This window comes from Piliocolobus tephrosceles, chromosome 10 (assembly GCF_002776525.5).
Source record: "Piliocolobus tephrosceles isolate RC106 chromosome 10, ASM277652v3, whole genome shotgun sequence".
In the NCBI taxonomy this organism is placed as follows: Eukaryota; Metazoa; Chordata; class Mammalia; order Primates; family Cercopithecidae; genus Piliocolobus; species Piliocolobus tephrosceles.
Genome location: NC_045443.1, coordinates 51,421,420 through 51,448,969, shown reverse-complemented (window position 1 = coordinate 51,448,969; position 27,550 = coordinate 51,421,420). Strand labels below are relative to the sequence as shown.

General features: G+C 44.5%; 1 protein-coding gene across 1 annotated transcript in view; it reads left to right on the top strand.

Moving 5' to 3' along the window:
• Positions 1-24,094, top strand: part of CBX5 (chromobox 5) — a 45,411-nt gene extending 21,317 nt beyond the window's left edge. Inside the window, exons 2-5 of the mRNA XM_023210898.1 lie at positions 3,726-3,904; positions 12,915-13,101; positions 18,855-18,955; positions 23,192-24,094. Coding sequence (XP_023066666.1) covers positions 3,768-3,904; positions 12,915-13,101; positions 18,855-18,955; positions 23,192-23,342 — 576 coding nt within the window. The 5' untranslated portion in view covers positions 3,726-3,767 and the 3' untranslated portion in view covers positions 23,343-24,094. The remainder of the gene's footprint in view (positions 1-3,725; positions 3,905-12,914; positions 13,102-18,854; positions 18,956-23,191) is intronic.
• Positions 24,095-27,550: the final 3,456 nt, after the last annotated feature.

Below are 27,550 nucleotides of genomic sequence, written 5' to 3'. Positions count from 1 at the left end.
CAAGCTCTGCCTCCCGGGTTTACGCCATTCTCCTGCCTCAGCCTCCCGAGTAGCTGGGACTACAGACGCCCGCCACCTCGCCCGGCTAGTTTTTTGTATTTTTAGTAGAGACGGGGTTTCACCGTGTTAGCCAGGATGGTCTCGATCTCCTGACCTTGTGATCCGCCCGTCTCAGCCTCCCAAAGTGCTGGGATTACAGGCTTGAGCCACCGCACCCGGCTTATTATTATTATTATTTTTTTTGAGACAGAGTTTCGCTCTTGTTGTCGAGGCTGGAGTGCAGTTGCGCAATCTCGGCTCACTGCAACCTCTGCCTCCCAGGTTCAAGCGCTTCTCCTGCCTTAGCCTCCCAAGTAGCTGTGATTACAGGCATGTGCTACTATGCCTGGCCAATTTTTGTATTTTTAGTAGAGATGGGGTTTCACCATGTTGGTCAGGCTGGTCTCGAACTCCTGACCTCCGGTAATCCATCCGCTTCGGCTTCCCAAAGTGCTGGGATTACAGGTGTGGGCCACCGTGCTTGGCTCAACTGAGTTCTTTGCTTTTGATTATCCCTTTTTCTTACTCTCCTATGGCAGCCACTTCTGGCTTTAAAGTTCCCATATCTATAAAGCAGAGTAGTTTTGAAACTCTCAAAAATGTTCTTTAGAGCCAGAAGAATGGAAAACTTACAGTATTTCAAGTCTCTGTATGTCTTTTTTATTTATCCCAGTACTCCTTTTCTCAAGTATTGGGATATACTGATACAGAGTTGTACATTAATAATGTATCAGGTGATGAATAATTATTTAAAAATCTGTTTCATAACATTATAGAACAGCCTAGAAGTGGTTTTAATTTATCAACCATTAGGTTGTGGCAGAACCACTCTCGTCTTTTTTTTTTTTTTAAACTTCTTAGGAATTTTTTTCCACCTAAATTTATTTTATTTTATTTTTTTGAGACAGTCTCACTCTTGTCACCCAGGCTGGAGTGCAGTGGCGCGATATTGGCTCACTGCAACCTCCGCGTCCCGGGTTCAAGCGATTCTCCTCCCTCAGCCCCCTGAGTAGCTGAGACTATATGCGCCTGCCACCGTGCCTGGTTAATTTTTTTGTATTTTTAGTAGAGACGGGGTTTCACCATGTTGGTCGGGCTAGTCTCGAACACCTGACCTCAAATGATTGCCCTGTCCCGGCCTCCCAAAGTTCTGGGATTGCAGGCATGAGCCGCTGTGCCTAGCCCTCCACCTGTAATTTTAGTTAAAAGTTTTTTTTTTTTTTTTTGGTTGGTGTTTTGGTAGTGCTTCATGTCTTTGGATTTTGTCTCTAGTAATCACCTCAAAGAAGGAAAGTTATATAGTGTCTTCAAAATACTTCCCTTCCCCTGTTTCCTGTTATTTTTCCCCTCAAGCAATTTTAATTAACTTCTGTGACAGATGGTAAAATGGGGTTGCCCGAAGTGCTCTGGTGGGCTGTATTAAGTGATGGGTGGTTTGTACTGATCGTGTTGTAGAAGGATCGAGCCTTTCCCCTCCCCCCTTCAGTTGAGCTGTAATCTTGTTAGATGATCTTAAAATGCTATTGATTAATTTACAGTGCTGTTAGAGGAATAAGCATAAATACTGGATTTAAAACCTAAGAAGTAATTCCCTTGAGTTCTGAATGCCTTAGCCTTGAGGCCAAGAGAGGTACCTTCCAACTTCTCCACCCAGTCTTCACTGAAAAGGAAAGTTAAGCCTTTTAACTTTTCCATTTGCTTCTCCCCCTTAGTGTAGTACTGCTGCCAGTTGCTATGGCAACGGACTGGGACAGCTGCGCAGTGGCGCCCAGGCAGCTGGGTGGGGGCGGGGGAGCTGCCAGCCCGCCAAGACCCAGACCTGGGAGGGGAGGCCCCTCCTGTTAGCCCAGAGGGAAAGAAAGAACTGGGGCGATCCGGTAGGTAAAGGAGGGAACCCCCATTCATTTTCTACCTTTGGGGCTTCTCTTCTGCATGAAGGTATAAAGGGAGATTTTCCTTTTCTCTCCCTCAAAATGAAGAACACATGTAAATCCTTGTTTTTCCTGGTGAGGCAGGGGAGGCCATAGCCACAATGCTTAACTGCATGCATCTAACATGGGGCTGGTTTTAACCCCAGCGCTCTGCCCTAAACTGCTCAGCTCCCGGAAATTCCAAGGTGAGTGGGGTGGGGGTGGGGTACTCTCCCTGGAATATGACATTTCCTGTCTCTGGTGAGGTTGGAGGCTGTTTCATTTTAAATAAACCACATAAAATATTTTCTTGAAGCTTAGGACTCTTCTAAATTCATGGAAAAATTATTTTAACCCCCCCCCCCGCACCTACACTTTCCTACTACCTCTTCCAAATAGAGTATTTTAATAAAAACTTAGTCTTATAGGGCAGTAATGAGTATAGGCAGTGTTTTAGGTGGGCAGACCTATTGCTAATAAGTTCTGGGGATATGGTTTCCAACTATATATTCTTGTAATAATTTTTAAAATTTTGCTAATTTGAAGTGAATTGATAATTGCCACTTTTTATGTGACTTGAACATCATTCTGAGATTAGTAGTGGGCCCTCCCTGACCCAGTGGTTTTCTGGTCAGGGTGGAAATATTTAGAGGGTGCTGATAAACATCTTTAAAGATTACAGGAAAACAATAATGGAGTTCAGCTAAGAAAACAATTTCTGCTACTCTGTAATCCAGACTGTAGGCGCCATTTAGCATGGTTAAGGAAGAATTCTTAAAAATGATTGTGGAACAACAACATGGGAATTTTTAAAACTAGATTCTCTGTTGAGTACCCCCTGGTGTGCATATTTCTGAGCTTAACTCAATTTCCATTTGTGTTTCCTTGCTTCAGCTTTCCTTGGGCCTATGAATGGTTCCTCTGTATTTTGAGGAGGCTTCATGTTGATGCTGAGTCTGGGGCCAGACTTCTTTTTCCTCCTCCTCTTCCTTTGGCCCTGAGTCAACTTCAGTTAAGAGGAGAGGTACCTTCTTAACTATTTGAATTAGTTACATCTTGGGAATTACTGAACAATCTAGTGACTAATTTTGAATTTTAGGACTGAAATTTTTTTTCTCCTTTCTGCCTCCCTCCCATCCCCAAATTAGCTTTCTAAAAAGGAAGCTTAGTGTGTTTGAGATGTCAGCCTTGCTTTTGTGAGCTGATGGATACTCTGAAGGGACAAGCTCAATTTGTTTAAGGGAAATGTACCAAGTCACTGAAAATGTGGTGAAAGATGCCTGAACAAGCCTTTTTTGTGCTGGTAAGAGATTGGGCAAGATGCTCAGAGCACAGAAAACTCATATTTTAGTGGCTTTTCTTTTTTCATTTTTATAAAGACCCTTATTCACCTTGGAGAAAAAGGTTTTAATTTTATCTTGGTTCATTTAACTGAAGATTTTGCACATTTCTGTTTGAGTTCCTGGCTTGTAAATAGCTATAAACATAGCCAGGAATAACATACCACACTACTTGTCTTTTGGAATCTGGAATAGAAGAGTTAGACAGTTGTGCCTTCTAATAATTTTGGTCTCTTTAGCCGAAGAGAAGGTTGTAGCTGAGGAAGTGAAGACTGACTCATTTTTAAATTAAATTCTTAGGACTCACAGAATGATTTGAGACTCAAGAGCAGGGCACATGGCAACTTGGTGTTATCCCCTTTTCATCCCATCAAGAAGAGACAAAGTGTTTAACTCTTCACATGGATTCTAACCATTTTGTCCTTTGCCTTTACAGGGACCCGGTGGCCTTAGTCTTTCTGGTGGAACGGTGTGCGACATGGGAAAGAAAACCAAGCGGACAGCTGACAGTTCTTCTTCAGAGGATGAGGAGGAGTACGTTGTGGAGAAGGTGCTAGACAGGCGTGTAGTTAAGGGACAAGTGGAATATCTACTGAAGTGGAAAGGCTTTTCTGAGTAAGTTCCTTTTTTCCCCCAGGCTTTGGTACTCTGTAGAGATAGATACCTTTGGTTTATTTCCTTAGGAATCACGAGCATCTTTGTCTTTTTCTTCCCCCTCCCGCACTCTTCCTAAGAGTTAGAAGACACAGCAGTAAACAAAACAAAATCTCCCCGCTTGTGGAGCTTATGTGCTAATGATACTGCTTTTGAAAGGCAGTATAATGAATTGGTTAGGAGCACAGACTAGGGAGTCAGATTGCCTGGATCTAGATTCTAACTCCATCACTTATGATACAAACTGGATAGCCTTGGCTAATTTCCTTAATCATTTTATCTCCTCAGTGAAATAAGGATAAACAGTAGTGCTTATAAGGCCAGGCGCAGTGGCTTGTACTCTAATCTCAGCACTTTGGGAGGCTGAGGCAGGCAGATAACCTGAGGTCAGGAGTTTGAGACCTGCCTGGCCAACATGGTGAAACCCCATCTACTAAAAATTAAAAAATTAGCTACTGGGGAGGCTGAGGTGGGAGAATCGCTTGAACTCAGGAGGCAGAGGTTGCAGTGAGCCAGGATTGCGCCACTGCACTCCAGCCTGGGTGACTGTGTTTTTAGTAGAGGCAGGGTTTTGCCATGTTGCTCGGGCTGGTCTGGAACTTCCAGGCTCAAGTGAGCCACCTGCCTTGGCCTCCCAAAGTGCTGGGATTACAGGTGTGAGCCACCATGCCCGGCTGTGAAATTAATTTTAATAATATTTTATTTAACCTAGTATATGAAAAATACTATTTCAGCGTTAATCAGTACAAAAGTTATTAATGAAATTTTTTTTGTATGTGTGCTAAGACTTGAAAATCTGGGATATATTTTACACTTTATAGTGCATCTCCATTCAAACTAGCTGCATTTCAAATAGGCAGATGTGGCGAGTGGTTACCATATTGGATGGCACAGCTCTGCAGTATAGGACCTAAATACACTGAAAGATACAGTGGTTTACCAATACTTTTGGATAAAGGCTATATGTCAAGAACCTTTGAAACATACGGGAGGTTATTTCATTACATGATCAAAGTTTCTCATCTGGAGAATTATTGGCGTTGTAGGTGGGATCATTCACGCATTTTGCAGGATGCTTAGCATCTCTAGCACCCAGAGTGCAAGTATGGGTAGCACAACAATCAGAAGATGCCCTCTTTCTAGAGAGGAGTGGTATCACAGCTTCCACCAGTGATGAGAACTGTTGAGTTTGAGAGACCTCTAGAGCGCTAACAGATAGGAACTAAAGTAACACCTGAAGATTTTGAAGATGTTTATTGGGCCCATTGAATCACCACTGGAAATATTTGGGGTGTTTGAAAGATACTTGAAACTCTTCCTCTGTCATTGAGCTACTGGTACCGTACCATAGATAAAAGGGGGAAAGATAAGGTTTGGGGTAGACAAATTAAACATTGGTCCTTTTTCAGAAATGCCCTGGATTTCATAAAAGACTGGAACAAATCAGCATTGTCTATAACTGAATGCCTACTTTGTGCTAGACAGTGATCAGATTCTACCTCTCGTGCTTCTTTTGATTCTCATAAAAGCATTTAGAGTCCAGGTGTGGTGGTGTGTACCTGTAGTCCCAGCTACTAGGGAGGCTGAAGTGGGAGGATTGCTTGAGTCCAGGAGTTCTGGGCTATAGTGCACTAAATGGATCAGGTGTCTGCATTAAGTTTGGCATCAGTGGTCGGGCACGGTGGCTCAAGCCTGTAATCCCAGCACTTTGGGAGGCCGAGACGGGCGGATCACGAGGTCAGGAGTTCGAGACCATCCTGGCTAACATGGTGAAACCCCGTCTCTACTAAAAAAAAATACAAAAAAAAAAGCTAGCTGGGCGAGGTGGCTGGCGCCTGTAGTCCCAGCTACTCGGGAGGCTGAGGCAGGAGAATGGCGTAAACCCGGGAGGCGGAGCTTGCAGTGAGCTGAGATCCGGCCACTGCACTCCAGCCTGGGCGACAGAGTGAGACTCCGTCTCAAAAAAAAAAAAAAAAAAAGTTTGGCATCAATATAGTGACCTCCCAGGAGTGAGGGACCACCAGGTTGCCTAAGGAGGAGTGAACCAGAGCAGGTCAGAACTCAGAGCATTAGTGAGATCAGGCCTATGAATAGCCACTGCACTCCTGTCTGGTTAACATAGCAAGACCCTGCCTCTTCAAAAACTTTAATTTTTTTTAATTTAAAATTTTACATATTTTTATCTTTTTTTTTTTTTTTTTTGAGACAGAGTCTGGCTCTGTCACCCAGGCTGGAGTGCGGTGGCCGGATCTCAGCTCACTGCAAGCTCCGCCTCCCAGGTTTACGCCATTCTCCCGCCTCCGCCTCCCAAGTAGTTGGGACTACAGGCACCCGCCTCGTCGCCCAGCTACTTTTTTTTTGTATTCTTTAGTAGAGACGGAGTTTCACCGTATTAGCCAGGGTGGTCTCGATCTCCTGACCTTGTGATCCGCCCGTCTTGGCCTCCCAAAGTGCTAGGATTACAGGCTTGAGCCACCGCGCCCGGCCTCTTCATATTTTTATCTTTACAATAGAGACAGGGTCTCACTGTGTTACCCAGGCTGGTCTCGCACTCTTGGGTTCAAGCAGTCTGCCTTCCTTGGCCTCTCGAAGTGCTGGGATTACAGGTGTGAATCACTGTCCCTGGCCAACCCAGGCTCTTTTTAAATCATACTATGTTGTCTTTTGGGTGGAAACCGAAGTAGAAGCAGCAGTGCCAAAGTGTTAGGAAAAGGGATAATCCCCTTATAGGACTGGCTTTCCTAGCTTTCAATAGACTCCTCCCAACCCCCAAGTCTATTTGGCTTGTGTTATAGTGTTGGTACACCTTTCAATATTGGTATGTTAATTTCCTCTGGAATGGTAAACTATGTGGTATGTGGGTTTTGGGGAAAGTTACTGTGTGAGGAATTTTTTTTCTTGACTTTTTTTTTTTTTTTTGAGATGGAGTCTCGCTCTGTCACCCAGGCTGAAGTGCAGTGGCGCCATCTCAGCCCACTGCAAGCTCCGCCGCCTCCCAGGTTCATGCCATTCTCCTGCCTCAGCCTCCCTAGAAGCTGAGACTATAGGCGCCCGCCACTAGGCCCGGCTAATTTTTTTGTATTTTTAGTAGAGATGGGGTTTCACCGTGTTCGCCAGGATGGTCTCGATCTCCTGACCTCGTGATCTGCCTGCCTCGGCCTCCCAAAGTGCTGGGATTACAGGCGTGAGCCACCGCGCCCAGCCAACTTTTTTTTTTTGAGACAAGAGTTTCGCTCTTATTGCCCAGGCTAGAGTGCAATGGCGCGATCTCGGCTCCCTGTAACCTCCCTCTCCCAGGTTCAAACGATTCTCCTGCCTCAGCCTCCTGATTAGATGGGATTACAGGTGCCTGCCACCACGCCCATCTAATTTTTGTATTTTTAGTAAAGATGGGGTTTCACCATGTTGGCCAGGCTGGTCTCGAACTCCTGACCTCAGGTGATCTACCTGCTTCCACCTCCCAAAGTGCTGGGATTAGAGATGTGAGCCACCGTGCCCGGCTGAGGAATTTTTTTTTCTGCTGAGAGAAGGGATATAAAGGAGAAGCTTCCCCATGTTAGCTCAAATGATTTAGAAATCAATTTTGTCTCAATATTGTGTTCCTTTTGTAGAAACTTGTTTAGGTCGAGAGTAAATAGCTCAGATTTTTCCATCTTTCTGCTTTCTACTTGAGTCAGGTTATTAGGGCATGTGTTCAAATCATTCCCATCTGAAGAAACCTTATTATTTTTTTTGAGATGGAGTTTCACTCTTGTTGCCCAGGCTGGAGTGCAATGGCTCGAACTCAGCTCACCACAACCTTCTGCCTCCCGGGTTCAAGTGATTCTCCCGCCTCAACCTCCCGAGTAGTTGAGATTACAGGAAGGCGTCACTATGCCTGGCTCATTTAGTATTTTTAGTGTGGAGGTGGGGTTTCACCATGTTGGTCAGGCTGGTCTCAAACTCCCGACCTCAGATGATCTGCCTGAATCGACCTTCCAAAATGCTGGGATTATAGGCGTGAGCCACTGCACCCAGCAAGAAACCTTATTTAAAATAAACAGGCCGGGCGCGGTGGCTCAAGCCTGTAATCCCAGCACTTTGGGAGGCCGAGACGGGCGGATCACAAGGTCAGGAGATCGAGACCATCCTGGCTAACACGGTGAAACCCCGTCTCTACTAAAAATACAAAAAACTAGCCGGGCGAGGTGGCGGGCGCCTGTAGTCCCAGCTACTCCGGAGGCTGAGGCAGGAGAATGGCGTAAACCCGGGAGGCGGAGCTTGCAGTGAGCTGAGATCTGGCCACTGCACTCCAGCTCGGGCGACAGAGCAAGACTCCGTCTCAAAAAAAAAGAAAAAAAAAATAAAATAAAATAAACAAAGGCCAGGCGCAGTGGCTCACGCCTGTAATCCCAGCACTTTGGGAGGCCAAGACAGGCAGATCAGTTGAGGTCAGGAGTTCGAGACCAGCCTGGTCAACATGAGGAAGCCCCATGTTGGGTGAAATTAGCTGGGTGTGGTGGTGGGTAACTGTAATCCCAGCTACCCAGGATGCTGGGGCAGGAGAATCACTTGAACCCAGGAGGCGGAGGTTGCAGTGAGACGAGATCACGCCATTGCACTCCAGCCTGGGCGACAAGAAAACTCCATCTCAAAAAATAATAAAAAATAGGCCGGGCGCCGTGGCTCATGCCTGTAATCCCAGCACTTTGGGAGGTCGAGGCGGGCGGATCACGAGATCAGGAAATCAAGACCATCTTGGATAACATGGTGAAACCTCGTCGCTACTAAAAATACAAAAAAATTAGCCGGGCATGGTGGCGGGCGCCTGTAAGCCCCAGCTACTCCGGAGGCTGAGGTAGGAGAATGGCGTGAACCTGGGAGGCGGAGCTTGCAGTGAGCCGAGATCGCACCATCGCACTCCAACCTGGGCGACAGAGCCAGACCCCGTCTCAAAAAAAAAAAAAAAAGAAAAAAACATAATAAAAAATAATAAACAAATAAAACCAACAAATAAAATACCCAAGATGGGCTGGGTGTGGTGGCTCACTCCTGTCACACCAGCACTTTGGGAGGCCAAGGCAGGAAGACCACTTGAGCCCAGGAGTTTGAGATCAGCCTAGGCAACATAGTGAGACCCCATCTCTACCCCCCAAAAAAAAGTAGCTGGGCATGGTGGTGCACTGCTATAGTCCCAGCTACTTGGAATTCTGAGGCGGGAGGATCACTTGAGCCTGGGAGGTCAAGGCTGCAGTGAGTCGTGATCATGCCATTGCATTCCAGACTGGGTGACAGGGTGGAGACATTGTCTCAAAAAAAAAAAAAAAATCTAAAAAAATATGAGTAACAGTTATTTAAGATTATAAAAGGGCGGTGCATAATTTATTATTATTAATTTTTGAAACAGAGTATTGCTCTGTCACCCAGGCTGGAGTGCAGTGGCGCGATCTAGGCTTGCTGCAAGCTCCGCCTCCCGGGTTCACGCCATTCTCTCACCTCAGCCTCCCAAGTAGCTGGGACTGCAGGCGCCCGCCACCACGCCCGGCTAATTTTTTGTATTTTCAGTAGAGATGGGGTTTCACCGTGTTAGCCAGGATGGTCTCGATATCCTGACCTCTTGATCTGCCTGCCTCAGCCTCCCAAAGTGCTGGGATTACAGGCATGAACCACCGTGCCTGGCCGCATAATTTATTATTTATTAAGTTGTCTTTTCCGGGAGTTGCACAGATGATTGTATGTGTGAAATCATGCTGTTTTTGCCACTTTGAAACCAGAATTCAAATTTGGGTTTTTATTTTTAAGAATTATTTATTTATTTTTATTTTTTATTTTTCATTTCTTTTTTTTTTTGAGACGAAGTCTCACTCTGTCGCCTAGGCTTGAGTGCAGTGGCACGATCTCAGCTCACTGCAGCCTCTGTCTCCTGGGTTCAAGCAGTTCTCCTGCCTGGCCTCCTGAGTAGCTGAGACTACAGGCGCGGGCCACCATGTCTGGCTAATTTTTTATATTTTTAGTATAGACGGGGTTTCACCATGTTAGCCAGGATGGTCTCCATCTCCTGATCTCGTGACCTGCTCCCAAAGTGGTCTCCCAAAGTGCTGGTCTCCCAAAGTGCTTGGTCTCCCAAAGTGCTGGGATTTATAGGCATGAGCCACCTCGCCTGGCCTATTTTTTATTTTTTGAGATGGAGTCTTGCTCTGTCGCCCAGGATGGTGTGCAGTGGTGTGATCTCAGTTCACTGCAGCCTCCTCCTCCTGGGCTCAAGTGATTCTCCCGCCTCAGCCTTCTGAATAGCTGGGACTACAGGTGTGCACCACCAGTCCTGGCTAATTTTTGTATTTTTAGTAGAGAGAGGGTTTCATCATGTTGGCCAGGCTGGTCTCAAACTCCTGACCACAGGTGATCTGCCCACATTGGCCTCCCAAAGTGCTGGGATTACAGGCATGAGCCACCATGCCTAGCCAGCAATTTTTTTTTTTTTGAAAGGAAGTCTTGCTCTGTCACCCAGACTGGAGTGCAGTGGTACAATCTCGGCTCACTGCAACCTGCAGCCTCCACCTCCCAGGTTCAAGTGATTCTCCTGCCTCAGCCTCCCAGGTAGCTGGGATTACAGGTGTGCACCACAACACCCAGATAATTTTTTGTTTTTTGTTTTGTTTTGTTTTGTTTTGTTTTGTGATGGAGTCTCATATGTCACCCAGGCTGGAGTGCAGTGGCCTGATCTTGGCTCACTACAACCTCTGCCTCCTGAGTTCAGGTGATTCTCCTGCCTTAGCCTCCTGAGTAGCTGGGACTACAGGCGTGTGCGTGTGCCACCACGCCTGGTTAATTTTTGTAGTTTTTGTAGAGATGGGGTTTCACCCTGTTAGCCAGGATGGTCTCGAACTCCCAACCTCGTTATCCGCACGCCTCAGCCTCCCAAAGTGCTGAGATTACAGGCATGAGCCATCGCGTCCAGCCATGATTTTGGCAGTTTTAGTAGAGACAGGGTTTCACCACGTTGGCCATGCTGGTCTGGAACTCCTGACCTCAGGTGATCCACCCCCTTCAGCCTCCCAAAGTACTGGGATTACATGCATGAGCCACCGTGCCTGGCTGAAATTTGGGTTTTTAAACAGCTTTATCGAGGTATAAACACCGTAAAATTCACCCATTGAAATTGTACAATTCAGGCTGGATGTGGTGGCCACTCAAATTCCAGCACTTTGAGTGGCCGAGGCAGGCAGATCACTTGAGGTCAGGAGTTCGAAACCAGCCTGGTCAACGTGGTGAAACCCCGTCTCTACTAAAAATACAAAAATTGGTGGCCGCACGCCTGTAATCCCAGTTACCGGGGAGGCTGAGGCCAGAGAATCGCTTGAACCTGGAGGTTGCAGTGAGCCGATACCACGCCACTGCACTCCAGCCTGCAAAACAGAGTGAGACTCCCATCTTAAAAAAAAAAAAATTGTACAAATTCAGTGATTTTCTTTTTTGTTTGTGTTTTTTTTGAGGCAGTATCTTACTCTGTTACCCAGGTGGGAGTGCAGTGGTACTGTCACGGTTCACTGCAGCCTCAGCCTTCTGGGCTCAAGGGATCCTCTCATTTCAGCCTCCCAAGTAGCTGGGACTACAGTTGCAAGCCACCATGCCTGAGTAATTTTTAAAGTTTCTGTGGAGACAGAGTCTTGCTGTGTTGCTTAGGCTGGTCTTGAACTGGTGGGCTCAAGTGATCTCCTCACCTTGGCCTCCCAAAGTGCTGAGATTACAGGCGTGAGCCACTGCGCCCAGCCCAATTAAATGATTTTTTTTTTTTTTGTAATAGAGTCTCACTCTGTTGCCCAGACTGTAATGCAGTGGTTTAATCTTGGCTCACTACAACCTCAGCCTCCCAGATTCAAGCAGTTCTCATGTCCTAGCCTCCTGAGTAGCTGGGACTGCAGGTGTGCACCACCAAGCCCAGCTAATTTTTGTATTTTTAGTGGAGACAGGGTTTTGCAATATTGACCAGGCTGGTCTTGAACTCCTGAGTGCCTCCCAAAGTGCCGGGATTACAGGCGTTAGCCACTGTGCCTGGCTCCAATTAAATGATTTGTAGTAAATTTATAGAGCTATGCAACCACCACTGTGATCCAGGTTTAGAACATTTTCATGTCCCCCAAAATTAATTCTCTTGATTCCCGTTTGTAGTTAATTACAACTCCCTCAGCCCCAGGCAATCACTGATCTGCTTTTTTTTTTTTTGGAGACAGAGTATGACTTTTTCGCCCAGGCTGGAGTGTAGTGGCGCAATCTCAGCTCACTGCAACCTCCCCTTCCTGGGCTCAAGCGATTCTCCTGCCTCAGCCTCCCAAGTAGCTAGGACTACAGGTGTGTACTACCATACCAAGCTATTTTTTGTATTTTTAGTAGAGGCACGGTTTCATTGTGTTGGCCAGGCTGGTCTCAAACTCCTGACCTCAAGTGATCTGCCTGCCTTAGTCTCCCAGAGTGCTGGGATTACAGGTGTGAGCCACTGTGCCTGGCTGATCTGCTTTCTGTCTCTATAACTTTGTCTTTCTCAGACATTTCATATAAATGGAATTAGATAGTATGTAGTATCTTGTGTCTTATTTCTTTCACTTAGTATAATGTTTTTGGGTTTCTTCCAAGTTGTAGCATGTTTTAGTATTTTGTTTATTTTTGTTGAATAATATTCCTTTGTATGGATATACCATATTTTGTTTTTCCATGTCACTATCCATTGATGAACATTTGAATTTGTTTTCTGTTTTTGACTATTAAAATGCTGCTGTAAACAATTGTAAATAAGTCTTTGTATGGGCCTTTTTTTTTTTTTTTTGATTTTTCCTAGGTAGAAATCTAGGATCAAACTTGTTATCTTCTTTAAAGCGTAGGGTTTCTCTGTGCTTTTTGTCTGAATGTCCTCTTTGAAATAAGGCAATGGATATTTTTCCTCATTCTTTACTTCCCCCGCCTTTTTTTTTTTATTTTTCCCATTTTTCTTACCCAGGGAGCACAATACTTGGGAACCTGAGAAAAACTTGGATTGCCCTGAGCTAATTTCCGAATTTATGAAAAAGTATAAGAAGATGAAGGAGGGTGAAAATAATAAACCCAGGGAGAAGTCAGAAAGTAACAAGAGGAAATCGAATTTCTCAAACAGTGCCGATGATATCAAATCCAAAAAAAAGAGAGAGGTAAGCTTCCTTTCCCTTTTCCCCCACAAACTATTCTTTTGCCACCAAAATAATAATAATAATAATACATAGAAGTATCATATTTTAATATGGTTATTTCTATTGTAAGGATGGACCTATGAGGTAAATTGTTGAACAAAAGAGCTTCCAGGGAGGTATGTTGATTACAGCTCCCTCTCCTGGCTAAGTGAGAAATGTAATTTGTAGCCACTGAATTGTATTAAGGTGGCAAAATTAAATCTTTGTAAACTGTTAAATCACTCCTCTGCCTTCTCTATAAGTAGGGGACTTAGTTATCTTAGAGAAAGAGGCTCATTGGTGAATTTTTTAAGAATAGAAAGGGGCTTTGAAATGTTTTGTTTTGAGACAGAGTCTTGCTCTGTTGCCCAGGCTGGAGTGCAGTGACTCGATCTCAGCTCACTGCAATCTCCGCCTCCTGGCTTCAAATGAATCTCCTGCCTCAGTAGTAGCTGGGATTATAGGTGCACGCCACCATGCCCGGCTGATTTTTGTATTTTTAGTAGAGACGGGGTTTCACCATGTTGGTCAGGTTAGTCTTGAACTCCTGACCTTGTGATCTGCCTGCCTCGGGCTCCCAAAGTGTTGAGATTACAGACATGAGCCACCATGCCCGGCCGGGGCTTTGAAATGTTTGCCATGTCACTTCCTTTTTTCTTTTTTCCTTTTTTTTGGAGACAGAGTTTCTGTCTGTCACCCAGGCTAGAGTGCAATAGTGTGATCTTGGCTCTCTGGAACCTCCACCTCCTGGGTTCAAGTGTTTCTCCTGCCTCAGCCTCCCAAGTAGGTGAGATTACAGGCACACGCCACCATGCCTGGCTAATTTTTTGTATCTTTAGTAGAGACAGGGTTTCACCATGTTGGCTGGGCTCGTCTCAAACCCCTGACCTTGTGATCCGCCTGCCTTGGCCTCCCAAAGTGGGGGATTTTTGCAGTGAAAATCATATAATATACAATTAAATATTTTATTTATTTTTATTTATTTATTTTTTTTGAGACAGAGTTTTGCTCTGTCACCCAGGCTGGAGTGCAGGGGCATGATCTCAGCTTACTGCAACCTTCAATTCACCTCCTGGGTTCAAGCGATTCTCCTGTCTCAGCCTCCTGAGTAGTTAGAATTACAGGCATGTGCCACCACAGCCAGCTAATTTTTGTATTTGTATTTGTATTTTTTATTTATTTATTTTTTTGAGATGGAGTTTCACTCTTGTTGCCCAGGCTGGAGTTCAATGGCATGATCTTGGCTCACTGCATGCTCCGTCTCCTGGGTTCAAGTGATTCTCCTACCTCAGCCTTCCAGAGTAGCTGGGATTACAGGCATGCACCAACATGCCCAGCTAGTTTTGCATTTTTAGTAGAGAGGGTGTTTCTCCACGTTGGTCAGGCTGGTCTTGAACTCTGGAACTCAGGTGATCCACCTGCCTTGGCCTCCCAAAGTGCTGGGATTACAGGTGTGAGCCACTGCACCTGGCTCAATTAACAGTTTTAAAGTGTACAGTTCAGTGGCATTTATATTCTCTTGATCTATTATTTCTACATACTTGACATACAAAATTAATTTTTGTCTTTTGAATCTTCTTCAGTTTGGGAAGTGTATTTATGAAATTTTGGTTTGATTTAGTTGCTTTAATCCTTCTGATCTTTAGCTCTCAAGTAAGTAGAATAAGCACTGTTACTGCCTCTCTCTTTTTTCATTTGTGTGTGGGCACATAAATACACACACTCTTCCATCTCCTCCCGCCCCCAGCTTCCATTCCTTTCATTTATTTCAAGGTTATGAAGCCTTTTGTGGTGAAGGATGTATCATACACTTTACATTTAATAAAAGCAGAAGTCTACTTCGGAATCTTCCAGCCTTCCAGAGTAGCAGCCACAATCATCCCTATTTATCTTCATTCTAATTAGATATATACCTTTCTAGAACATTAGTTCTCAACCCTGTCTACACATCATAATCACCTGAGGGGTACGTTAAAAAAATTTCTAGTGCCTAAGATGCACCCCAGACCAGTAAAATTAGAATTTTTTTTTTTTTTTTAAGACAGAGTCTTGCTCTGTCGCCCAGCCTGGAGTGCAGTGGCACGATCTCACTGCAACCTCCGCCTCCTGGGTTCAAGCGATTCTCCTGCTTCAGCCTTCCTAGTAGCTGGGACTACAGGCACATGCCACCACACCTGGCTAATTTTTTGTATTTTTAGTAGAGACGGGGTTTCACCATGTTAGCCAGAATGGTCTCAATCTCCTGACCTGGTGATCCAACCGCCTCAGCCTCCCAAAGTGCTGTGATTACAGGCGTGAGCCACTATGCCTGGCCTCTGTCATTTTTAAAAAAGACCTGTCTGAATAATCTGACTTAGAAGCGCTGGCCAGTGCAGAGAGTTTTGTTCTTAGGCCAGGTTCTGAAGCTGACGACCTTGAAAACAACCCCCACATGTCCCTTACATCATAATGTTCATCTGGGGCCCCTGATAGCATTCTTAGCAGTACTGGCTGCTGTCAGGTAGACAGCTGGGATGATAGGTGATTGTATGTTTTAAAGGTACAGGAGGGGATTGTGTATCTTTTTTAAGACCCCTGGAGAAGAAATTTGTTGTTTGCAATATGCCTGATTTAAGATTACTGCCTGTATGATGATTTTAGCATTTTCTTCGCCCCGGCTCCTTTTCAGCAGCTTGAACATTTTTCTTCCATTTGCCTCCCCTTCCCCTCCCTATGTAGCAAACTGTTTTCAGTTGCCAGTTATGATTTACAACTTAGTCCATGTGCCAGCATTCCAGCTGTGAGCAGCTGTGTGAACATCTGGGAACTTCTTCCCCATAAGCGCCCCTAAAAGAGGCTATGTTTTTAAAAGTCAGTATCTCTTATTGATCCATGCATGGAATTTCCTTCCAGTTGTGGATTTTGGTATCTTTAGGGACCACCTGGACCCCAAATGCTTTGTATGTCTCGGAGGAAAGCAAGTGAACATAAGATCAAAAGATTTTATTATGAAAATCAGGCAGTAGATATTTAGTTCATTTGGGCACCTCTAAATCTTTTTTTTGTGTTGCCACTGGAGAGGCTAACATTATCTTCCATAATAAAGTTTTTAAAAGTTCCCTAGTTTAGACCAGGTGTGGTGGCTCACACTTGTAATCCCAGCACTTTGGGAGGCTGAGGCATGTGGGTCACTTGAGGCCAGGAGTTCAAGACCAGTGTGGTCAACATGGTGAAACCCTGTCTCTACTGAAAATACAAATATTAGTCAGGCGTAACCAGGTGTGATGGCTCACGCCTGTAATCTCAGCACTTTGGGAGGCCAAGGTGGGGTGGATCACCTGAGGCCAGGAGTTTGAGACCAGCCTGGCCAATATGGTGAGACCCCTGTCTCTACTACAAATGGAAAAATTAGCCAGGTGCGGTGGCATGCACCTGTAATCCCAACTACTCGGGAAGCTGAGGCAGGAGAATCACTTGAACCTGACAGGCGGAGGCTGCAGTGAGCCGAGATTGCGTCTCTGCACTTTAGCCTGGGCAACAGAGGGAGACTGTCTCAAAAAAAAAAAAAAAAATTACCTGGCTTGTATAAAATTTTGCTTTTTGGCTCTCATCAGTATTATTACACCTGGATTAGAACCTGTGCTCCTTGTCTAGATTGTATTACTGCATTTAGACCAAGTTTCAATACTCATCAATTATCAAATTTTCTTCTTTCTGTCTTTTTTTTTTTTTTGAGGCGGAGTCTCGCTCTGTCGCCCAGACTGGAGTGCAGTGGCCGGATCTCAGCTCACTGCAAGCTCCGCCTCCCAGGTTTACGCCATTCTCCTGCCTCAGCCTCCCGAGTAGCTGGGACTACAGGCACCCGCCACTGCGCCCAGCTAGTTTTTTGTATTTTTTAGTAGAGACGGAGTTTCACCATGTTAGCCAGGATGGTCTCAATCTCCTGACCTCGTGATCCGCCCGTCTCGGCCTCCCAAAGTGCTGGGATTACAGGCTTGAGCCACCGCGCCCGGCCCCTTCTTTCTGTCTTAAGAGACAGGTTCTCACTATGTTGCCCACCATGGAGCACAGTGGCGTGATCATAGCTCACTGCAGCCTCGAACTCCTGGGCCCAAGGGATCCTCCCACCTCAGCCTCCTGAGTTGGAGTAGCACACTTCAGGTGTGCACCACTGTGCCCAGCTAATTTACAGAGACAGTTGCCTATGCTGGTCTTCAACTCCTAGTCTCAAGCAATCCTCCTGTCTCAGCCTCCCAAAGTGCTGGGATTACAGGCATGAGTCACTGCACCAAGCCAGTTTTTTGTTTTTGTTTTCAATCACAGTCCAGTTCTGCCTTCTAATGCTAGCAATCATCTACATCCAGAGGGGATAGGCACTGACCAGGGCCTTCTGTCCAACCAAGCATATAGGTATTGGTATTTGTGATCTCTGAAATGTTGCTATTTAATAGTATTGGCCTTGCATAATTCTTACCTCTATTCTTTCATAAATATAGGTGACAGTAAAATGTGTTAAAATTATTGGTTAGTGTTAAGGTAAACTAAAAGTCTAAAAACATAAAGATTGAGAGAGAGGTAGTATATTTGAAGTTCATAAGATGAAAAGATATAGTTAGGGTAAACAGGGTATTCTTTAACATTTCAGAAGCTTATTTACAATATTAAGGAGATTCCAAGTGAGTGGGATTAGAGGAATTCCTAGATGTTGACTCCAGAGTATCTTTTTTTTTTTTTTTTTTGAGACGGAGTCTTGCTATGTTGCCTAGGCTGAAATTCTGTGGTGCAATCTCTGCTCACTGCAATCTCCGCATCCCAGGTTCAAGCAATTCTCCTGCCTTAGTCTCCCGAGTAATTGGGGTTACAGGCACCTGCCACCACGCCTGGCTATGTTTTTGTATTTTTAGTAGAGATGGGGTTTCACCATGTTGGCCAGGCTGGTTTTGAACTCCTGAGCTTGTGATCCGCCCGCCTTGGCCTCCCAAAGTTCTGGGATTACAGGCGTGAGCCACCATGCCTGGCTGACTCCAGAGTATCTTATAGGACATTAGAGACTTTTAGGATTCACCTCCAGTCTTCTGGAGGAATTCCAGGAAAGATAATCACATCATTTTTTTTTTTTTTTGTGAGACGGAGTCTTGCTCTGTCGCCCAGGCTGGAGTGCAATGACCGGATCTCAGCTCACTGTAAGCTCCGCCTCCTGGGTTTACGCCATTCTCCTGCCTCAGCCTCCGGAGTAGCTGGGACTACAGGCGCCCGCCACCTCGCCTGGCTAGATTTTTGTATTTTTTAGTAGAGACGGTTTTGTATTTTTTAGTAGAGACGGGGTTTCACCGTGTTAGCCAGGATGGTCGCGATCTCCTGACCTCGTGATCCGTCCGTCTCGGCCTCCCAAAGTGCTGGGACTACAGGCTTGAGCCACCGCGCCCGGCCGAGACGGGGTTTCACCGTGTTAGCCAGGATGGTGTGGATCTCCTGACCTCGTGATCTGCCCGTCTCGGCCTCCCAAAGTGCTGGGATTACAGGCTTGAGCCACCGTGCTCGGCCGATAATCACATCTTACAAAAATATCTCTTGGCATCACTGTCACTTCATTGTCACTGTCAGTACTTAGTATTAAGTTCTAAAAATTTTTCTGAATTGGTGACAGAAATGATATCAGGAGATATTAACTTAGGTTGTGTTTTGTTGAGCCTAGAAACAGGGAGTTTCTTTACTCTTTCCACAAGCTGTAACCTTTCTTCGTCTTCTATTTATAGCAGAGCAATGATATCGCTCGGGGCTTTGAGAGAGGACTGGAACCAGAAAAGATCATTGGGGCAACAGATTCCTGTGGTGATTTAATGTTCCTAATGAAATGGTGAGAGAGATTTGGCTTCATGTTACAATTGTGTTTCTTTGCCAGTGACTTGAATTTGTGCGGAAGATAGGGTGGCAAGACTGCCACATTCCCATGAATTTTCAATGTCAGAGATTTTTTTTTTTTTTTGAAACAGTGTTTCGCTCTTTGTTGCCCAGGCTGGAGTGCAGTGGCGCCATCTCACTCAGCTCACTGCAACCTCCGCCTCCTGGGTTCAAGTGATTCTCCTGTCTCAGCCTCCCAAGTAGCTGGGATTACAGGCGCCTACCACCACGCCTGGCTAATTTTTGTATTTTAATTAATTAATTAATTAATTAATTAATTTTGAGGCAGAGTCTTGCTCTTGTTGCCCAGGCTGGAGTGCAAATGGTGTGATCTTGGCTCACCGCAACCTCCACCTCCGGGTTCAAGCAATTCTCCTGCTTCAGACTCCCAAGTAGCTGGGATTACAGGTATGCACCGCCATGCCCGGCTTTTTATATTTTTAGTAGAGACAGGGCTTCTCTTTGTTGTTCAGGCTGGTCTCGAACTCCCGACCTCAGGTAATCTGCCTGCTTTGGCCTCCCAAAGTGCTGGGATTAAGGCGTGAGACACTGTGCCCGGCCCATTTTTGTATTTTTAGTAGAGACAGGGTTTTGCTGTGTTAGCCAGGCTGGTCTTGAACTCCTGGAATATCAGAGATCCTTAGCTGATACCAATTATTAGTGTTAAATGGGAATTATGCTTCAGAATGGATTGCTATTAAGCCAAATTATATTAGACTACATATCAGAAAAAAAGGTAAATTTGAGGTAGAAAATATATAAAGGTTGGGTGCAGTGGCTCATACCTGTAATCCCCACTTTGGGTGGTCAAGGCAGGCGGATCGCTCGAGGTCAGGAGTTCGAGGCTAACCTGCTTAACGTGGTGAACCTCCATCTCTACTAAAAATAAAAAAATTAGCTGGGCGTGGTGGCACATGCCTGTAGTCCAGCTACTTGGGAGACTGAGGAAGGAGAATTGCTTGAACCTGGGAGGCGGAGGTTGCAGTGAGCTGAAATCGACCCATTGCACTCCCGCCTGAGTGACAGAGGGAGACTCCGTCTCTTAAAAAAAATAAATAAATAAAATAAAATAAAATAAATATATATATATATATAAACATGACAACCATTTGTTTACACAGTTCTGAATTACTTATTGTAAGACTATGGGCCTGTGACCCTGGGCTAGACATCAAATGAGGCTTTCTGCCATCCCTGAGGGCCAAACCTGCTGAATAATGTCTAAAAGAGAAAAATAATCTCAACAAAAAGCATTAAAGCTAATACTGGCCAAAGCACAAGTTATTTCATTCTATAGAGAGAGAATGGCGCTAAGATGAAAAGGAAATAGTTCTTCTCAATTTGATTTATCTTTTTTTGAGACAGAGTCTGTTTTGCCTGGCGTGTAGTGACGCGAACTTGGCTCGCTGCAACCTCCGCCTCCCGGTTCAAGCGATTCTCCTGCCTCAGCCTCCCAAGTAGCTGAGATTACAGGCATCTACCACCATGCCTGGCTAATTTTTGTATTTTTGGCAGCGATGGGGTTTCGCCATGTTGGTCAGGCTGGTCTCGAACTCCTGACCTCAAGCAATCCGCCTGCCTTGGCCTCCCAAAGTGCTGGGATTACAGGCGTGAGCCACTGTGCCCAGCCCTAATTTGATTTCTTAAAGACAGGGTGATTTATGGTGTGGCCCTCACTACCTCTCTGTTTCCAAGTATTCTGGATTTGTGATACATAGAGGGTTTATGTTACAGTGCCACTAAAGAAACATGTTACGTTAAAAGTTATATAATCAAGACCGGGCGTGGTGGCTCACGCCTTTAATCCCAGCACTTTGGGAGGCCAAGACGGGCAGATCACAAGGTCAGGAGATTGAGACCGTCCTGGCTAACATGGTGAAACCCCGTCTCTACTAAAAATACAAAAAAAAAGTAGCTGGGCTTGGTGGCGGGCACCTGTAGTCCTAGCTACTTGGAAGGCTGAGGCAGGAGAATGTTGTGAACCTGGGAGGCGGAGCTTACAGTGAGCCAAGATTGCACTACTGCACTCTAGCCTGGGCAACAGAGTGAGAGACTGTCCCCCCCTCAAAAAAAAAACAGTTATATAATCAAAAGGCTTAATATTTTATCTGATGAGAGTACTGCTGATAAATTACCCAGAAACCTGTATTTGAAGATTTGCCATATTCAGAAGTAAGGAGCTATATGGACTGCTTGCTTTGTTTTGTTTTGTTTTTTGAGACAGAGTCTTGCCTTATCACCCAGGCTGGAGTGCAGTGGTACCATCTCGTCTCACTGCAACCTTCGCCTCCCAGGTTCAGGCAGTTCTCATCCCCCAACCACCTAAGTAGCTGGGATTATAGGCATGTGCCACCACACCTGGGTAATGTTTATATTTTTAGTAGAGATGGGGTTTCATCATGTTGGCCAGGCTCGTCTTGAACTCCTAAGCTCAAGCAATCCACTTGCCTCGGCTTCCCAAAGTGCTGGCATTACAGGTGTAAGCCACCACACCCAGGCTGGACTGCTTTTTAAAAATTTTATTTTAGACAGTGTCTTGCCCTGTCACCCCCGCTGGAGTGCAGTGGCGTGATCACAGCTCACTGCAGCCTTGACCTCCTGAGCTCAAGTTATCTTCCTACCTCAGTCTCCTGAGTAGCTGGGACTACAGGTGCATGCCAACATGGCCTGCTAATTTTTAAAATTTTTTTTTGAAGAGACCAGGTTTTCCTATGTTGCCCTGGGTTCAAGTGCTTCTCTCACCTCGGCCTCCCAAAGTGCTGGGATTATAGGTATGAGGCACTGCGCGAGGGCTGGACTGCTTTTTCCTACTCAGCCATATGTGGTTACTTATGATTTACATTAACATTAATTAGCTTTTTCCACCATAGTCCATATTTGAGTATCTGCTCCAATAAGGTGGTAATTTTTCTTGTCCACATCTCAGGATAATTTTATTTTGTTTTTTATTATTTATTTATTTTGAGACAGGGTCTCGCTCTGTTGCCCAGGCTGGAGTTCAGTGGTTCAATCTCAGGTCACTGCAACCTCCACCTCCCAAGCCCAAGTGATCCTCCCACCTCAGCCTCCCAAGTAGCTGGGACCACAAGTGTGCACCACCATGCCTAGCTAATTTTTGTATTTTTTGGTAGAGATGGGTTTCACCATGTTACCCAGGCTGGTCTCGAACTCCTGGGCTCAAGCGATCCACCTGCCTCAGCCTCCCAAAGTGCTAGGATTACAGGCATGAGCTGCTGTGCCTGGGCTTCTCAGGATAATTTTAATTTTTTAAAAATTGATTTGGAATCATGTTTAAGGAACCATGTGGCTAGATTTTTTTTGTTATACTTGGTAGTAGAGGTTGTGTAACTGAGATAATTGAAATTTGTAGCTAAATTTTTATTTGCTTGTTGTTCCAATCCACAGTTCTGACCAGAGGGGTAATGAGTATTTAAACGGACACAAAGTGAGGAGGGTTAAGACCCCTTCACTTAGATGATCTGGAAACTGGTTGACCAACCTGTGTATAATTGACTTATGCATAATTAATAGAGCTGAATGTAGGTTTGATTGGGTTCACTCACATGCTTGTATTCACAAATAAACATTTTGGAAGCAGATTAATATTATTTATCATTCAGCTTTTTAACCTAAGCCTACCATGGTTTACATCTAAATTCTAGCTACAGACATCTGTTTCTGTATAATATATTAGGTATTAATCCATTTACTTAAATTTCTTCTTTTTCTTTTCTTTTTTTTTTTTTTTTGAGACGGAGTCTCGCTCTGTCGCCCAGGCTGGAGTGCAGTGGCCGGATCTCAGCTCACTGCAAGCTCTGCCTCCCGGGTTTATGCCATTCTCCTGCCTCAGCCTCCCGAGTAGCTGGGACTACAGGCGCCCGCCACCTCGCCCGGCTAGTTTTTTGTATTTTTTTAGTAGAGACGGGGTTTCACCATGTTAGCCAGGATGGTCTCAATCTCCTGACCTTGTGATCTGCCTGCCTCGGCCTCCCAAAGTGCTGGGATTACAGGCTTGAGCCACTGCGCCCGGCCTTAAATTTCTTCTTGAAAGTATTGAAAGGGTCCTTTTCACCTTGAAACCAAGGTGAGGAGGAAATCAAGTCAACTAAATCCATATAATGATATAAACTTATGTCTGGACAGATTCTTTCGCTGTTCCTCTCCTTTTAACTCTCATATTCTTTCTCTCCAGGAAAGACACAGATGAAGCTGACCTGGTTCTTGCAAAAGAAGCTAACGTGAAATGTCCACAAATTGTGATAGCATTTTATGAAGAGAGACTGACATGGCATGCATATCCTGAGGATGCGGAAAACAAAGAGAAAGAAACAGCAAAGAGCTAAAGGAGGGGATGGTCTCTGTCATTTCTCTTTGTACATAATACATTCACCTCCCTGCCTCCTCTCCCTTCTACCCAACCCTTTCTATCCTAAACACATCCATAAAAAATGTGCTTATCACTGTGCTCCACAGGAGAAATGTTGGTATTGGTTCTCTTGTAACATAACTGATGGTCTGATTAATGATGAGTGTCTCTCTGTGAAGACCAGGCATTTACATACTGAGTGTAATACCCACAATTTTTTTTTTCCTTTGCCCTGATCTCTTCCTGCTCCCCTGTGACCTCAAGATGAATTTTAACTTTTTAATCACCTTAGAGTCTTGATCTTTTCAGGGTTGGTCGATTTTTAGATTGGGGGATTTTGTCACAATGATGTTGAATTTTGGTTTCTTGCTTTGGTTCTTAGAACATGTTGCTGACTAGCTGGCCTTTGTTCTGACATGTTGAGATGCAAAGGATGTTGCCCGTCTGTTAAAAAGCCAATAGCAACTGCCTACCTGTTGGGGCTTTCCCAACCTTGTTCAGCTCTACCCAGGAGAATACAGGGTTTCTGGTGTGGTCTTCTGGGCCACCCTCTGTTGTTCATCCTCACTCATCTTCCCAGAATTACTCCATCCTTTGGAAGATTTGAAATTTTACGCTGAAATTTGTCAAGACACTCCTTTTAGCCCCAGGACTTTTGGTCTTGCTTTTAGCACTCTCCACTTCTGCTTCTGTAAAGTGATATCAATTTGTGATAAAATGACAAGATTATTAACTGTGGAGATTTTTAGCTATAGAACATGAGGATGATGGGGTAGGGTACAATTGTCTTTATTATCACATATGGTATGTATGTATGATTTCTTTCCATTTCTCATATTTAGACTGTATATTTATGTAGGTGTGAGTGTTTGCCTGGTGCTTGCTTGTGCCAAGGTGCTAGGCACCCTCCAACCCTGCCAACTTTTGTGGCCTCCCAAAGCATTCCTGTTACCAAAGAGGCTTCAAACCTGACCCTCACTTCTCAGTGGACCCAAGTTTCCCTTCCATGCCATTATTTTCAGTGGGGAAGTTTCAGAGGTAAGCTGTTGGCCACAATATCAATTTTAAGTATTCATAGCAGTTAAAAGTCTCTTGCATTCTTGGCTCCTGGATTTACCACCAAGAATCCCCAAAATATTAATGCTCTTCCCTTTTTCTGCCCTCAAATTTATAGTTGTATCTTATTTTTTAAAATGAATTTTCATGGCCAGGCACAGTGGCTACCACCTGTAATCCCAGCACTTTGGGAGGCTGAGGCAGGAGAATTGCTTGAAGCCAGAAGTTTGAGACCAGCCTGGGCAGTGTAGTGAGACCCCTGTCTCTAAAAAGTATAAATAAATAACAATAAAGGCATGTTCCTAAAAGACTATCACCTTGGAAAGTGACAGGCCCTGGCATTATTAGTATGTTGATACAACCTTTTCTCCTTACTCAGCAAAATATTTCCTTTTGGTTTCTTCTTGTGTTGCTATTATATTGAGAAATTTGTCTGATCATATCCTTCTGCCTTTGTCCCCCAAGAAATGCCCTACTTTATCCTTTTCTTTTTGTGATAGAGGAGGGCTAGAGAATCACAATTAGAAGTAAGGAAATAGCAGGGTTTTGAGGATCCTTGTCCCAGCCCCAAAGCTGAGGAAATAAGAATAAATGCTTAATATAGCCTTAATTCTAGAGTGCACCAGCCATGAGGCTGCTTTTCTTGTTGCTTTTGATTTTTGAAACATACAGCTGTCTGGCCAGGAGCATCCACCATTTCTAGATTATTCAGAGTAATGAGGGGAATGGATGGATTGCTCCAGTCCACAGATGAGCCACATAATATGCAAATCATACACCCATTCATAGCATTTGTTAACATTGCTTCCCTGCTCAGCTGCTGATTTAATTCTGTGTGCTTATATAAATTATGTCAAAAATTATACTGCATAATTGAGGTGACAGCTGTTGCTGCAGTGACATGACAGACTGGAACAATGAAGCTTTTGGTTTAAGTCAGCTGGGAAAATCCTTCTGAATGGTAATGTGACTGGGCAAGAGCTCATAAACCATACCTCAAGTGGGTGGGAGTTTTACCTGTATATTCCTTCTCTCTCTGAAGGAATTAAAGGCCTAGATCAAGTGCTGGATAATTGACAATTGCTTGTACTTAATCTGATCGGTATCTAAAAGAAGGAAAGGATGGTCAGGAAACAGATTTATCATAAGTGTAGCCAAGGATACCAATTAGGGTAGACAAGAATAGGACAAAAATAGGCCAGAGCTCCTGAGGAGGTGATTTGGGTCTCAATTTGCAGAAAATGACAGCCTGTCTACGTGGCCCAGTATATGCCTCCCAGTAGCAGTGGGCTTGTAAACTGTAGTGACCATATTTTTAAAACTAAAAATCTAGTATATGGAGAAAGAACATGACAATATTTGGTACTGAGATTGGTTCTGAGAAACTTGGGGCACATGGCTGCTGTGGTTATAGGTAATATTTAAGACATTCATAACAATCTGATATTCTTTTTACCGAAATAACCCCAGTATCATCTAATACTTATCATCTCTTTAATAGACTTTTGTCTTTCTTGTTTTTGGTTTATTGTACTGAGTGCCGCCAAAACAACTTTTGTTCTCTTCCTGCCTACCTGCAGCTGGTTCTATAGGAATATAGGGAGCTAGAGGCCAATACTGATTTCAGCCCTTAGCACAAAGGAAATCAGATGCCTGCTTCCAGCATTTGTTAGTGTTGAGTAGATGTTCTTGCCCTAGAAGAATTAACAGCCTCAAACAGAAACCTGTTTCATGGAGCTTTCTCCCCTCAGAAGAGTTAATAGTTAAGCGCTAAGCACCCTTAAACACCTAGGTCTCAAATGCTAAAAGTATATTTTTCCTGTGTTTTAGTCCTCTTTCAAGAAATCTTTCTAATCCTTTCAATAATCAGCATTAAAAGATCTTCCTTTCTTCAGAGTTATAGCACAGCTTTGCCCAGTAGAGTCTACCAAGGACAGCTTAGCAGCTCTTTGATCGCTGGGCTAGGCAGATGGCCTTCAAGTTAAGATCAAATGCCGGAAAATCAGCCTACATGGGAGCACCCATTTTAAACCTGGAGAGAACCATGGTGTTTTCTTCTTCAAATAACAATCTAGTTTTTTTTTCCCCCAGTACTAAAATTTTATTGTCTTTCAGACAACATAATTTTTATTTAAAATTGGAACATACTATCTTCATGCTTTTTCTCTTCTTTTTTTTTTTTTTTGAGACGGAGTCTTGTTGTATCACCCAGGCTGGAGTGCAGTGGCCAGATCTCAGCTCACTCCAAGCTCCGCCTCCCTGGTTTACACTATTCTCCTGCCTCAGCCTCCCGAGTAGCTGGGACTACAGGCCCCTGCCACCTCGCCCGGCTAGTTTTTTTTGTGTTTTTTAGTTTTTTTAGTAGAGACGGGGTTTCACCGTGTTAGCCAGGATGGTCTCTATCTCCTGACCTCGTGATCCGCCCGTCTCGGCCTCCCAAAGTGCTGGGATTACAGGCTTGAGCCACCGCGCCTGGCCTATCTTCATGCTTTCTAAGTTAAATCTTAATTTAGATTTCACTCCTCAGTAGATCCCAGAGGAGAAGCTGTATAGGATCCAGATTCAGATTTAACAGTGTCTAAACTAAAGAAGTTATGTTTTCTATCAACTCCTGCTGCTTCTTCAAATAAGGATATTTCTCAGGAGACAGGACTGTATTTTTTCCTTTTTGATCTGTAGCCCCGGTTAAATGGCTGACGTCCTTCTGTGGATGATTCTTGGAGGTAGTCTCAGAATTCCAAGGTGATTGTCTGTCTTCCTCTTGTCCTTATCCTAATACATTCACCTCATTTATTTATTTATTTATTTTTAGATGGAGTCTTGCTCTGTCACCAGGCTAGAGTGCAGTGGCACAATCTTGGCTTACTGCACCCTCCACCTCCTGGGTTCAAACGATTCTCCTGCCTCAGACTCCCTAGTAGCTGGGACTACAGGTGTGCGCCACCATGCCCAGCTAATTTTTTTATTTTTGGTAGAGGTGGGGTTTTACCATGTTTGCCAGGATGGTCTCGATCTTCTGACCTCATGATCCACCCACCTTGGCCTCCCAAAGTGCTGGGATTACAGGCATGAGCCACTGTGCCTGGCCACCTGCATTAATTTTTGTGCACAAAAATAAAATTGTCATTA